Source organism: Carassius carassius, chromosome 17 (assembly GCF_963082965.1).
Source record: "Carassius carassius chromosome 17, fCarCar2.1, whole genome shotgun sequence".
Classification (NCBI taxonomy): domain Eukaryota; kingdom Metazoa; phylum Chordata; class Actinopteri; order Cypriniformes; family Cyprinidae; genus Carassius; species Carassius carassius.
The window spans coordinates 11,126,665-11,142,063 of record NC_081771.1 but is presented as its reverse complement, the minus strand read 5'-3'; the positions used below and the strand labels follow the sequence as shown (position 1 = coordinate 11,142,063).

The 15,399-nt window shown below is 35.6% G+C and overlaps 1 protein-coding gene across 4 annotated transcripts in view; it reads left to right on the top strand.

The window, feature by feature from the left end:
• Window positions 1-13,956, top strand: part of LOC132161089 (sodium/hydrogen exchanger 7-like) — a 53,254-nt gene extending 39,298 nt beyond the window's left edge. For 3 of the 4 annotated variants that reach the window (XM_059570894.1, XM_059570895.1, XM_059570896.1), the window contains exons 14-16: window positions 3,221-3,303; window positions 7,755-7,860; window positions 13,609-13,956. In XM_059570894.1, the coding sequence (XP_059426877.1) occupies window positions 3,221-3,303; window positions 7,755-7,860; window positions 13,609-13,872 (453 nt within the window). In that variant the 3' untranslated portion in view covers window positions 13,873-13,956. Of the gene's footprint in view, window positions 1-3,220; window positions 3,304-7,754; window positions 7,861-13,477 lie in introns of all 4 variants that reach the window. The other variant, XM_059570897.1, reaches the window with a different exon arrangement.
• The last annotated feature ends 1,443 nt before the right edge of the window (window positions 13,957-15,399 follow it).

Genomic DNA, 15,399 nt, shown 5'->3' with positions numbered 1-15,399 from the left:
GACTGAATGAGAGGGGTAAATGTTGAAGTATTCACTGCTCTTTTTAACACAGCAGGTTTTTTGTGTGTCAATTTTTTTTTTTCTGGACAACCTTCTGATGGATTTTACTTAAAATTGTGAGTTCTATTCAGGTTTCATGCCACTGGCACTTTATTCAAAGGATTGTTTACAATTTCACAGCATAAGCTATGAAGCTGTTTCCCAGTTGTGTGTTTACAGGAAAAAAATTATAAAATGCAATGTACTGCAAATTTATTCAGTTTTATTCTTATTCTTCGTGAAAATATTTTCTGAAAGATTCCTTAATAAGCTTTGTTTGGGATGTTAAACTACTTTAGGAGCCCTAAGGACTGCCATGGTGAAAACATTATTTGAAATCTCATTGTGAAATTTGCTAAAGTATGGGTCAGTGTTTTGATTGCAGAAGAGTTTGACAAAGGATTACTAACACATAATAAAACAAAACTCCAGGTATATTTTTGATGAGGATATGACAATGCAAAATGGTTAAAATCTCTAAGAAGTCTATGTTGAATGATAAAGACCCTTTGTTAATAATTTAATTGGAAAAAATGGGCAAAACTAAAATATAAGTACATAAAGATTAATCGATTAATCGTAAAAATAATCGACAGATTAATCGATTATCAAAATAATCGTTAGTTGCAGCCCTAATTAAAATACTTTTCTTGCTGATCTGAAAAATTATCCGATCCGTGGGTCAGAAACATTCATCTGTTGAACCACTAACCAATAAAGAGATAAAAGGTAACGCAGACTTCATGCACTGTTGATATAAGCACTAAGGACCTCAAAGTACTGGTACTTTGGTACAAAGTTGATGCAGAAATAATAAAGATGATGACGATTGCTTGTGCTTATGACTGACCATCAGTGGTCAAATGCATTTCTTGGTAAGTTGGTTCATAGATTCATGAAATAAACACTCTGGACCAGATTCACAGAAGTCTTCTCAAAAGGATAGCTCACCCAAAATGTAAAAATCTGTCATCATTTGCTCACCATTAATTTTTTCCAAACCTGTACGAGTTTCTTTTCAAATAGGCAGCCTTTGACTTTCATAGGATTTTTTCTCCCCATACTATGCAAGTCTATGGCTTTCAGCAACTGTTTGGTTACCAACATTCTTCAAAATATCTTCTTTTGTGTTCAACAAAAGAAAGAAATTAATAAAGGTTCAGAACAATATAAGGGTGAGTAAACAATGACCATATGTTCATTTTTGGGTGAACTACCCCTTTAAGAATACAATAAACTCCGGAGAGAGGACCTTTTCATTTTCCACTGTAAATTATTACTCAACATTACTGCCAGATAGTAAATTGTTGAACAGACATTAGTGTATTTCTGGGAAGTCTTTATTACCTGAAGAAAACATGCTTAGAGGCTTTTCTGTTTCTCTCTCTCTCTCTCTAGCTCCCTTTTGATAACCCTTAGTGTTTCCATCTTGAACACAAGCATCTGATAGAGTTACAGTGGGGCTCGAAAGTTTGGGCACCCCTTGCAGAATCTGTGAAAATATGCATAATTTTCAAAGAAATAAGAGAGATCATACTAAATGCATGTTATTTTTTATTTAGTACTGTCCGGAGTAAGATATTGTACATAAAAGATGTTTACACTTAGTCCACAAGACAAAAAAATTGCTGAAATCGTCGTAGATCATCCAGGTAACCACACACAGTATTCAAAACCAAGGGTTTCCAAACTTTTGAATGGGGTTATTTTAATAATTTCAAGAAAATAAATTTGTCTTGTGGACTAAATGTAAACATCTTTTAAATAAAAAATAACATGCATTTAGTATGATCTCTCTAATTTTTTTTAATTATTCACATTTTTACAGATTCTGCAAGAAACATTCTTAAGAATGTTTCAAATTCAGACCAATCAAAATCTTTGCATTTAGTTAATAAAAATAGATAATATTAATCAAACAACAATGTTGAAATTTTTAATGAAAATAGATTTGTCTTTATTATTTCATTCCATTGTTTTAATTTAATTAATATTTATGCTAATATTGTATAAAAAAATTTATCAAGTAGTGTATTTACTAGCATATTACTTATTGCCGTCATATAAACATGTTAAAGATTTACTGAATTTTTTGGTATAATGACAACCCTATATAACTTGTACAGTTTTATTTTGGTTAAAGTACATTTTTTTATCTTTGTCACGCATCTTATCTTATAAACAGTGGTCCGCACTATAGTATTAACGTTAAAGGAATATAGCAAGCTTAGGGTAGGTTGCAGTATAGTGTTACTGTGAGCTTGTTTGTGATGGCGTTAATCTGTAATCTCTTTAAGTGCATTGAAGATGATGTTGAAACTGAACTCGTGAGTTTAGATGAACTGGAATAAATGTATTGGAAAGAGGTTTTTACTACATGTGCAAAGTCAGTGGATAAATTATGGATGAATATTGAGTGTGTGTACTGTTATTTACGATAAACCATTAAGTATCAGGTTCCGTTCCACCCATTCAAAAGTTTGCAGACCATTTCTCCATATGGCCTGGTATTTATGTGACCAATAGTGGATTAACGCTATGGTGCAAAAAGTACCCATTTTGTAATATAATATTATATGATATAATAAAACATAATATAATGTCTTTACATTACAAAAATTAAACTATTTTTAGCCGTTTACCAAAAAGACAGACTTTTGACATTTAAAGGTTTTGACAAACTAAACATGAAAAGCTCCAGATTGACAAACTCCAAATTGACAAACTTGATTTCAACATGCATTGTTGTTTGCTGTACGCTACTGATGGAGTGACATTCATTAATGAACAAATTATTGACTTCTAAAGTCCTTTTTTTTTTTTTTTACATCTGTTCAACTATTTACTTGTTTGCCACAATAAGGATTTGTGTTTTGAATTGTCTTAATTGTTCAATATTTGCTAAAGCTAAAGTATATAGCTCAAGTGGTAGAGCATTGCGTTTGCAAGCGCAAGGTTGGGGGTTCGAATCCCGGGGAACACATGTTACCATTAAATGTTAATTTAATTTAAATGTATATATATGTGTGTGTGTATATATATATTATATATATATATATATATATACACACACACATATATATATGAATATACACACATGTATATGTATATGGACATGTAAGTTTGCATAACTCTGCCATAGATTAAACAAATCACACTTACGTCCTCTTTCTGTCCTCAGGATGGAACCCAGTCAGAAGAACAGAGCAAGACCAAGCAAGAGAGTGCCTGGCTTTTTAGACTTTGGTATACTTTTGACCACAAGTATCCTTTTCAGCATGCCATTCACAACAACACACACTTGCACGCTTTTGTGGTCTTGTCATTAGGACCTTATTCACGGTTGAGCACAACTTCTCTTTCACAGTTGCTCTTCCATGAGCCTAGCCAGTGAGATTACTTTTGCTCCATGCAAATGACTAGGAAAAGACATCTGCTCTCACACCACATACAATGGCAAAAGAGAGACACATATTGATGAAACCCCAGATCTAGATTAATATAAATGGAGAGTTCATCTGAGGCCTTCACGGAGCCTCTAAACCGCCGAATTGACAAGCATTACCCTACTTACGCAACTCCCACTCCAAAAAAAGCTCCAGTCTGAGCTCCTCACCTCAATACGAGCCGCTGGAAATGTCATTACTGACATTCTTTACACAGAAAGTCAAATGAAATGGCTGCACTTTATTTTCACTAAGCTTTCGAGTCCTGAATGAAGCTAATCGATGGTTCTTGAGCTCTCAGCAGGGCTCGCCCACTGCACTTATTTTGTGCTGAGAGGTTTACTGTAGCCATATCTTTTCAGTGAGATGGTCGTGGGTGGTGAGAGGAACAGAATAGAAAAGAAATTGTTTTATTTAGCTCACGGATGCCAGAAATAATGCTTAAAGGTGAAAGTGACACACACACACACACACACACACACACACACATTTTCTCACACACTTCTCAATCCACTTCCTGTACAGCCAGCTTCACATGTGGGAACTCACAGGTCCTCAGAGCTTATGTCAGACTTTTATTAGAAATCTTAGCTTTTGATTTTCTCTGCGCCCACAGCCATGCTTGTCAGCTTACAAGTGTGCCGTCTTATTGTCACAACAACCTACACAACAACATTCAGTTCCTTTTGCACATACCCTTGGGAGTGAATTAAAGTATGTTTGTGTGCTTTCCAGAAGGCCTGCTGCCTGTTTTGTTTCTCTTTGGGTGCCAGACCATGCTATTGGACATCCTACAGAGATATTTTGCAGTCATTACCTCTCTCTAACTCTGTAGGCAGGGTTCCCACGCGTCCTGGAAAACCTGGAAATCCTGGAATATTAATGACCAATTTTCCAGTCCTGGAAAACACATGGAAAATGAGAGAAAACATAGATTGTCCTGGAAAAAAATCTTGTTGTCCTGGAAAATTATTATTTTTAAATTTTCTTGATCATTAAAGAATTGGCCGACAACTGGTTGAAACAATTAACGTAACAGAAAGCGCTCTGTTCTGTTTCTTTTACTGTCTATGGTTCAGGGATGCTGAGTTTTGACACGTGAGCTCACGCTGTTTAAGCTCCCTGTGACGTATGACGCTGTCTCGTGTTGGTCAGGTGCTAGAAATTAAGTGCTGGAATGTTTGCAGCAAATGTTCACTGGTATGGAGGTAATATTTAATTACATGTTAATATTATTGTAAAGTAATTATTTTAATACGCATGTGCAAGGGGTCTGCATGGCGAATTACAGCATGAGTGACGGCATTTGCCTGAGAAAAGGTTATCGATTTGTTAAGTCTATTTTAATATATATTTTAGAATCGTTGGAACGTCTTGCATCCCCATGACAAATCAGACCCAAATTTCCCAAACCTGTTTTATGAACGATATAGGAAATGAAAAAGAAATGCTGACGCGATGCACAGCGATAATTGCATGTTCATAGTGCAGCACAGACTTGTGAACATGAGGCGGAGGCCGGTAGTATATAATAGTACTTATATAAACGTATGTATAAAGGCACGTTTGCTATTGTACTATTGTCTATTTGCTCTGTTTCGCCAACCTAGTCGTTCCAAACAGACGTTTCTCTTAGCAACAAACAGTACAGTGACGTTTCTTTGGCGACTGAATCTTTGAGAAACGATTCATGACCCATTCATGAAGACCGTCATTTTCTTCATTCCTAAATAAGCGTTTTGAATGAATCGTTTGATAGAGTGACTCCAATGATTCACTCATTAAGACTGTTATCTGCTGCCATCTGCTGGTGGTAATAGTTTAATTTTTAAAGCATCTTACCTTTCCTCTTTCTATTCTAAATTGTATTTATTTTAAAACATTAAATTTGTTGCGTTATTTATACAATTGTGATATACTGTAAGTTGATATTTTATTAAAACACTAGATTATTACTAGTGTTTTTTTTATTAAATAAGGAACATTAATTAACACAAGGAAGGAACATCCTGTAAAAATTCAGCTGTTCAAAAAAGAATGTGTCTCCTTCCTTTCCATGACTTGCAAGAAAATGATGGAGAGAAGTCCCCTAATGTACCCAGCTGTGTGGCACTTGAGCTCCCTTGACCCCGTGATCATGGTTGCAAACAGAGATAATTCAAGAGAAATGTTTCAAAAACTCTTAAACGTTTTGCTCAATGCTGGTTGGTACACTGCACCTCAGTGTGATGAGGTTCTTGCACAGTACAAAATGTTTTTAATACACGTCTACACACACCATAAAGCAGAATTCCAAAATTTTGCTTACACTTCTAGGCTGGACAAGTTTCGAAACCAAGCATTGAAACCATGCAGAAAGAGGCAGATGAAATGGCCGTCAGGGCAGAGAGAAAGCATGACTTTACCTTACTGACAAAATCAAATGCCTATCGAAAAAGTGTCCCAGACAAAAGTGAGGAGTTAACAGCTCTAAAACAAAGCTTGGAAAAGTTGCAAGAGAGTTTGAGCCAACTCAAACAGTAAAAAAAATTCACAAGGTTACTGTGGAGCTTAATGCAGTTAATATTTTGGACAGACATTTATTTGTTGTTTAGTCTGTTTGGGACAGATGCTTTTCGCAAACTATTTTTTTATAATGCCTTTTATTTCTTTGGAGACTGCAGTTGGGGGAAGAGGGAAGGGGAAGCTTAACAAGAAGGGCCTAGGCAGTCGTTATAATGTGTTTATTAAAATAAAGTATAGAGTTTACCTTCAGAAGCTGTGTGTGTGTGTGTGTGTGTGTGTGAGAGAGAGAGAGAGAGAGAGAGAGACCAAATGGTCCCCACAAGGATAGTATAACCTGAGATCATCTACATTGTGGGGACCAGCCAGCAGTCCCCATGGGGGAAATGGATCAATAAACAACATGCTAAATGTTTTTTTCAAAATGTCAAAGGTTTTCTGTGATAGTGTAGGGGGATAGAATATACAGTTTGTACAGTATAAAAACCATTATGTCTAAGGAGATTCTCTAGCAGGATAGTGAACCAGACGTGTGTGTGTATTTGGTGCATTTCTGATTTTATAGTTGGGTTATAGCCATAAATTGTATGCTTTTTTTAAGAGAGGAGAGAGGAATATATTACTTGAGGCTGTGAATATGTGATCCTTATATTTTATTCCCATCATCATGAAATTTGAAATGTCCTGGAAAAGTCCTGGAAAATTATCTCTGAAAAACAGTGGGAACCCTGTGTAGGGGACATCCAGTTTAGGTCCCCCTCAAAGATATAATATGCTTCCAAATCCATTACGGGGTGTTCTTGGTTTCAAGCCATCGGTACTTAACTGCTGCCTTCTCTATTTTTATCCCAGTCTGTCAAAAATAAAAAACCTCTGTATTGTTGCCAAATGCTCACTAGCTGTCCTGCTTAGATCTGTGTGCTGGACTCTGGGTGAACTATTTAAGGGGATGATGATCTGTTTATTCCATGATTATGAGGCTGAGACTCAATCATATCAGTTTCTAGATAAGCGCTTGCTGCTGCTGCCATTCTGAATTTTTGTGAGCTTCCATTATAAGAAATGCTATTTTTGAATGGTTTGAATTGATTGCCTGTTTTGAAGTGTTTGACTTGGATGAATGTTGAATGTCTTGCAGACGTTGTTTCTTTTTTGGCTGTTATGAATTAACTAGTTTAGCCAGAAAAGATTTCATCATTTACTTTACCAGAGGACTGTCCAAGATGCTCTTTTGCATGCATACAGTTAAAGTTAAACTTTTTTTTTGATAGAGAATTATAAGCTATGATTAGCTAATGTGAGTACTCTACAAGCTACTATTGTATGATGTTGACTTTACCATACGTGCATGCTTTCAGTTGTTTTTGGAATTGAACGTACATAATCTCTCTCTCCACCTTCAATACCACGACTTAGGTGCCCTTGAGCAAGGCATCGAACCCCCAACTGCTCCCCGGGCGCCGCAGCATAAATGGCTGCCCACTGCTCCGGGTGTGTGCTCACAGTGTGTGTGTGTGTGTTCACTGCTCTGTGTGTGTGCATTTCGGATGGGTTAAATGCAGAGCACAAATTCTGAGTATGGGTCACCATACTTGGCTGAATGTCACTTCACTTCACTTCACTTCACTTCACTTCACTTCACTTCACATAATGTTGTGAGAACTGTCTATATCCACCATATTTCAGTCCAGTGTGTGAATTCTTCTTGGTTCACGTCTGCTTGACATTGACACTTCATCAGAGCTTTTTCCCTTAACACAAGTACAGTTACCTGAAGCCTATCCTGACCCATAGCGGCCCCCCTTTGACCTCAACTCTGCCGGCCTGCTGCGGTCATCTGGCTCGATGTCTGACCAGCCCCCAGGCCTATGAGGTAAGACCACATATGTACACGCATTTATTAAATCAGTCTTTTTGCTATATATACATATATATATATATATATATATATATATATATATATATATATATATATATATATATATATATATATATATATATATATATATATATATATATAAATAAAATAAAATGATCAAATCTAATAAATAAAGGAATCAATGAAATTTGGGGAAATATTATATATTTATTCTCATACACTTTTTTTTGTTGTTGATGATTTTTTTTAATATAAAATAAATTATTTTTGAACAAGTATTTATTTATGAAATATATATGTATGTTTATTCATCTTTTTCAATTTAATATATTTGCATTATTTTCTTTATAAATATAATAAAAATTTAAATCAGTTAAATGTAAAAAATCAGTTTACTTTTCAAATCTAATTGATTATTTTAGTCATTTTTATTTATATATTTTTAAAATGTTTTCTATATAAAATCAGTTATATTTGAATGATTATTTATTTATGAAATAGATTTGTATCTGGTTATTCATTCTTTTCAAATTTGAATAGATTTGTATTGAAATGTAATAAAAATTGATATCGATCAAATATTAAAACGATAAAAATATCCGTTTAAGTTTTCAAATCGAATCGATTTTTTTTACTTTTTATTAAATTTTTTATATATTTTTAATATAAAATCAATTAAATATGAAAAGAAAAAAAATTTGTTTACTTTTTAAAATAAATTTTTTATTATATTTTTATTTAATTTAATTCAATTATATTTGAACAATAATTTATGAAATTTATATATAGCTTTCAACTTTTTATATATTTCTATTTTATATATATATATATATATAGATATATATAATAAAAATGAAAAATATCAGTTTTTTTAAATCTAATTGATTTAAAATTGATTGATTCTTTTTTTTATTATTATTAATTGACTTTTAATAAATACCACCCTTAATTTACTATATTAATTCAAAGTATCCACTAATGTAAATCCAAACTGATACATTTTAGAATTAACCCAATGCCTGTATTATCAAAACGGCTTCTTATTTGCTAGTAGATTGCTGATAACTTCACACTGCACTCTGCCATGTTTCTAAGGATTTAGTTTATTCTGAGTTCCTCAGCAGCACACTTTGGTTTCCATAGCTTGCTTTCTAATGTTGTTGCTGCTCTGTGAAACCCTGTTTGAAAAGAAAAGAGAGAAAGACAGACAGACACACAAAAGCACTGGGGCTTTTAGACTGGACACAGACCCGAAGGAAGACGTATTCAGTGTGCGCCCGGTCACAAAAGAGCCTTTCATCATGCCACTCTGATGATGGTGAGCCCGAGAGGCCTTCCAGTATCTCAAGCATGGAGAACAGCGTTATTCACAGCAGTCACAGGCCCATTCACTCCTGCAAATTCCCCCATTCATCACAATGTTAGTACTGTAGCTCGGCCTGCTTGGCTGTGTTCACAAACATCTTACAGTCTTATTTTCTGCTTTTGGGTCACAATGAGCTAAATGTCCTGCAGAACTGCTTGACCGCCCACCTCTCTCCCACGTAACACAGTTATGCCCCTCATAGCTGCAGCGAATGGTATGGTATGAATACCAGCAGAGAGTTTTTGTAGACCTATAATGAAAATAGTTTATGAAAGCCTCAGAACATGATGTTTGTTTCATACATCCTTTTAAATTGGGTCAGTTCATCTAAATACCCCAGTTTGTCTGTCTGTATACATTTCTATTCCTCTTTTTCTGTCTTGATTGTTCAGCTAATACCTGCCATATGTATCTAAGTTCACGCTTTCTTTTTTCTTTGAATTGCATTTTTTTGTTTTTGTTTTGCTGTTCATCTTTTTATTTTACCCCAGCTCTCTCTCTCTCTCTGTTCCGCAGTCTACGTCTAGATTTCATTTTCATTTTCACTTCCTCCATCAGTTTTATTAGTCGCTTGCTCGTTAAATCTAAAAAGAAATTTATTGTCTTAAGGAATTCCTCATTTTTGGGTTTAATTTTGCTGCCAAAATGTTTTCTTTGGCTTTTATTTAGTTCCTCTGGTTAAATCCATTTTGTATGGTATTAGATATGAATAAAAGGCCTTTTCATTCTTTCAGTTTCCTCTTTGTTTAAAGGTCTTTTGTGTTTAACTAGTTTTTTTGTTCCTATATCACTTTATTTTGAAGAGCACTTGTCCAGAATAGTTCTCTTTAATGATAATGATTCATTTATGGAGGTTAAGTATTGGATAATGTACTGTTTGCTAGTCAGTGATGCAAAATATGCAACATTCCTGTATTTTGATGAGGCAAGAATTGTTTCCAAGAGTGATTTTTACTGTTTTTATTTGGTTTCTTATGGAACCATTTTCAGTGACAAAATAACTGTCCATACTAGTGTAGGGTCCTTGAATGTATTAAGTCTTCATGTGCCCTTCCAAATATTAATGCCTTAAAAGTCTTAAATTCGTAAGTATAAAATTTGCCAATATAAATATCTACATATCTACATATAAATTAAGATACACTTACAAAGATTATTATTTTTTTGTTTGTTTTTAGAAATTGAAAAAAAAAATTAAAGGATTTTCCTCTATGAATTAAAGGGGTCATATGATGTGGCAAAAAAATTAAATAAATTTGTTGTGTAATTGGTGTAATGAAATGTGTTTATGGGGTTTTTACAAAGCTTATCGTTCTGAAAAGCATGATGTGCTCTGATTGGCTAGCTATCCAGTGCATTGTGATCGGCTGAATACCTCAAGCGTTTGATGGAAATATTACGCCCCTTACCATACTGTGATGCCATCTCCCAGCAAACCAATAAAACACATTACAAAAGAACCATTTGTTGCATCCAGTAGGGACATAACTACTGATTATAATGACTTATGCTGTCTTTTTATGCGTTGTGTTGCGTACTCCGTCGTTTAAACAAAACCATGTCTGCATTTGTGAACGGAGGAATGACAAACAACAAGCGCTACTCTACACTGCTTAAAATTCGCGTTTGAATCATCAGTGGCAAATTCTATAAATATAAGACTTGTACTTACAGGCTGTGACTCAGAAGTGCCAGACTGTCCTTGCAAATTTGGAACTGCCCCACTTTATAGAACAGCCTTTGAGCACAGACCCATTGTAGGTTACTCTGCTGGTTCAGGAAAGTCCTCCATAAAATGTGTCACACAGTGTGCTTTGAGTGAGGAATGGCCGGTGGACTTGAGAATGGCACGGCTGGCAGATTTGAGGAAGGAGCTTGCAGCAACCACACTTGATGACCCCGTGCTGGACTCCGCTTTGTCCACGGTGAAAGCCAATCTGGCGATCCACAGCGTGAAATTGATGTATTTCCTCAGCTACCAGCACAGATCAGCTCCAGGCATGATGAAGCAGATATCGTGCTCTTTTGGAAGGCCAAACAAAGTAGTTTCACTTTCACAGCGAAACACACCGCGTCTATACGACATGGCGGCTGCAGCAACAACAATGCCACCACGAGAATAAAATTCTTTGTGTGAACATTTGGGCGGCGTTATGCAAATCTTCCCACATCGTGACGTAGACATGTGGGGACGTGTTAGAACGAGCCATTTTCAGCTGATTTATAAAGATTATCTCTTTGGATTTAAAACTTTAGTCTTTGCAACTTTACAGATCTTCTTGTAGATCTTGTAGAGAGAAAGGAAACAATTTTAATTGCATCATATGACCCCTTTAAGTTCTTGTTTAATCAAACTTACTTCATTTTGATCAGTTTCTATTAAACAAATAAATGTATGTTGATTTAAGCATCTTTAGACTTTTGAACTCAAAAACAATACTGGATACTAGTTACAAAAATTATTTTTTGCAGTGTGATTGTAATCAAAATAAATTGATCAAAAATCAAAATAGATTTTTAAAAATTTACATTTTACTTTTGTAACTTTGAAGTGTTGCTAATACAAGACGTTAACATTTAGAGACTATATTAATGTTTTTTGTTGCATTCAATTTATTTCTTAAATTCTCTTACTTGGTCTTAAATTTACCTTCAAAAACTGCAAAAACCCTGTAATATGTATGCTGTTAGCTATGCGTTCTTGCAAAATAGTTAAAGAGATCATTTTGCAATATGACTGTTATAACGCTACAGTATTCTTCCTATTATTACACCGCTGCATGTCAAATAAACGAAAAAGGCAACAAATGTTGATTTGAGTTTAAATTATGAATAAAGATAGATACCAGGAAATTGTTGCCTGGGACTTAATTATCCATTTAAATGGTAATTATGCAATCAGTCAATCAAAAAATATAATATATATATATATATATATATGGTGTTGAACTGAATATGAATGCATTTTCCCAAAGAGCCATGCAATAAGAAGGAAAGAGTGCAGGTCTAGAGCCTTTGAGAGCTTAAACAGGTTATCTTCACGGACTAAATCACACCACCTCAAGCCATTAACATGGAACAGGCATTATTTAGATCCTTCTCAAAGGATTTAACAGCAGCTATATGTGAAGCTAACTGTTGCGTAACAGAGTTTAGTTTGTTTGATCTGTTGGCACACAGTGTAATCCTCTGGTGTAATTGTGCTTCAGTGAAAACCCCCTTCAATAGTGCCCAGTGATTCTATGAAGTACCACTAAACCCAGTGATCTGTGAATGGCGAGCCTTTAAACTGTGGGAGATGCTTTATTGCAGAATGTTTGTTACATATGCATCATGTGAACCGAGTGGTGTGAATTTGCTGTGTTGCAGGCATAGCTTATGCTGCCTTCAATTCCACATGGGTAGCTCCTACATTTGTGTTGCTTTTAATTGAGTTAACTCGCGTTCAAGACAGGAAACAAGATAGTCTAAACTCACAAAAAAAACTAACAAAAAGATGATCTGCAGCAAATGGTCTTTTTTTCTGTGTAGAAAGCAAAAGTAAATGTCTGTCACGTTTACAAAACCGATATAATCTCTTATAAATAAATAATTTTGATAAAGGAAAACCAGACATGAGTCATTATCTTACTTTACATCACTTGTTTTATAAGTCTTGATGTATATGATAGTAATTATTAATGATAAAAACTAAAGGGTGTGTATTATTTTTCAACAATTAAACATTTTAACCCAACGTGCCCTTATATATATATATAAAAAATAATAATTCTAAAGACCTTATAGTTCTTTCAATTTCAACAATTTTTCTTTTTTTAATTGACACGTTTAGTTTTTTTATTACAAGATTTATTTATTTCTTTAAATCAAGTTTTCAAGTTTTTCCCCCTTTTTTATCTCAAAGCCTTTTATTTTATTTTTTTATGAATAATATTTTCTTTCTTATTTGTTTTATTTTTTTAAATCCAAGCATTTTTCTCCTTTATTTCTAATACTCAAGACATTACTTGACAGAAGTATTTGCTACTATCTACACTGCCCTTCTAATATCACAATTTTACTATTTAAATACCATTGTGAATATTATGAATTTGTTGGTCATTCATGTACACATAACTTGTAATTACAATATTCCCATTGGCACTTGAATGCTGTATTACACAGGTAAGTGTAGAATTTTTTTCCTTTTCACGAGGACATTTAAGTGTATTTCTCTCTTTACCCTGTCTTCTTGTGACTCCACAGTGTCCCTCATGAACCTTTGTGCTGAGCTTGAACTGTGTGTGTGCATACATGTGTGTGAGTGTGTGTGTGCGTGTGTGTTGAAGCATCCCTTCCTCCTCCCTTCATGTCCGACTTGTCACTGTGCTCCGCAGAACCACGAGCCGCTGCGAGACAATGACTCAGACCTCATCCTGAACGAAGGAGACCTGACACTGACCTATGGCGACACAGCCATCACAGCCAACGGGGCCTCGTCCTCCTCTGGCCCCGAAGGATCGGGCGGCAGCTGGGGTGTGAACGGCAAACGCAGCGACAGCACGTCAGAGGACGCTCTAGAGCGAGAACTGGACACGCGTGAACATGAGCTCTTGAGCCGTGGCACACGTCTCGTTTTTCCCATGGAGGACCACGCTTGACCCCGCCTCCCAAACCTTAAACCACGCCTCCCTTCACTCCATACCTCCACTTTCCTTGCACATTGATCTATCGGACCACCAACGACACCTCCAAAGATCTCAAGCAGGGGGTCCGAACACTCAAGGGAACAGAAAGATGGAGATCAGGAGGCTTTGTTCTCAAAGAAACAAAGGCGACATAATTGATGCTGTGGCAGACTTTGATTCCTTGTCTGCCCTTGAAAATATGATTTTGTAGAAGAAAAAAAAAAAGAAAAACCTGCATATCGGACACTTATTGTCCTTATTGCTGTCATTTGCGATGAAGGATTGATGCCGAACGATCTCTGCTGCCCTTAACATTCACATTCATACGATCACTGCCCGCCGCATATTAACATTTTACCTTGGTCATAATTAGTTTTCTGTTAGCAATGCTGCTACAAGCTGGAGATATGATTGATAAATATGACTGAGCCAGTATTTCTTGTATGAACAGCCAGTATAATGTAATTTGCATTCAAATGCTGGTTTTTGCCATCAGGCAAATAAGCGAGCAGCTCATAAAGTTTGTAAATAACCATGGCAGTGGTGTTCGTGAAAGCTCACAAACACAATGGCAGCATTGACATGAGTGCATACGGGAACCTTGTAATATTTAACTCTAGCGTGTTGGAGTTTACACTTCTTGCAAGATCTTGGTTGTACGAATGCCAAGTTGCCAAGCAGTGGGATTTATTTTATTTAAAAAAAATTTTAAACAGCTGGATGTAACAAGAGTGTATGAGCCATGCACTTTAGCTGTAGCCCTTGCATGTTTTGCTTCATTATATTAGCATATTAACCATTGTACACTCTCAGCCAGAATTTGTGATGCAGAATGATGTAATTAACGAGGAGTCTTCATATCTGCATCAAACATGTCTTTTGCGCCTCCTCACATTAGATTGTTCTTAAAGGTGGATCTTTCCATATGTATGAGTTGCTGCTATATAGCAGTCGGCGATTCCTAAATCAGGAATCTGGAGTGTTCGGCGTGATGTTGGCCCGGCTGTTTATCTGTTCATACGGTAATCTTGTGGCCTTGTGCCAGTAACCACCAATGTGCATTCCTTCCGTCCTCCTTGTCTGGAAAAGAATGATGTTAATGAGTGCAAGTCTAAAGTCCAAGAGTTTAGTTAATAACTAACTTGGAGATGTTTGAAATAAGACATAATTCCTTCTGATTTCTACTCAACACAATAAACTAACTTTGCACTCTTGCCATTCAGAAACCTTTGCAATGGTCTGCTCTTGCGCCTGTCTGTTTGCTCGAGTTGTGCGAAGAAAAGCATCACTTCAGCGTAATATAGTTCAACATCTGATCAGAAAATGTATGTGGAGTTTCGGCTAGCGAATGAGCCTCGCAGGCCCAGAACCTTAAACCGACTGTAGCAAAAGACTGAATTCAGAGAAGTCACTCCTCCTCTGAATGGCTCTTTCAACATGTCTGATAGCTTTTTTTTCTGACCACACTATGGTGGATTTGTGTGTTCTATCTACATTAAT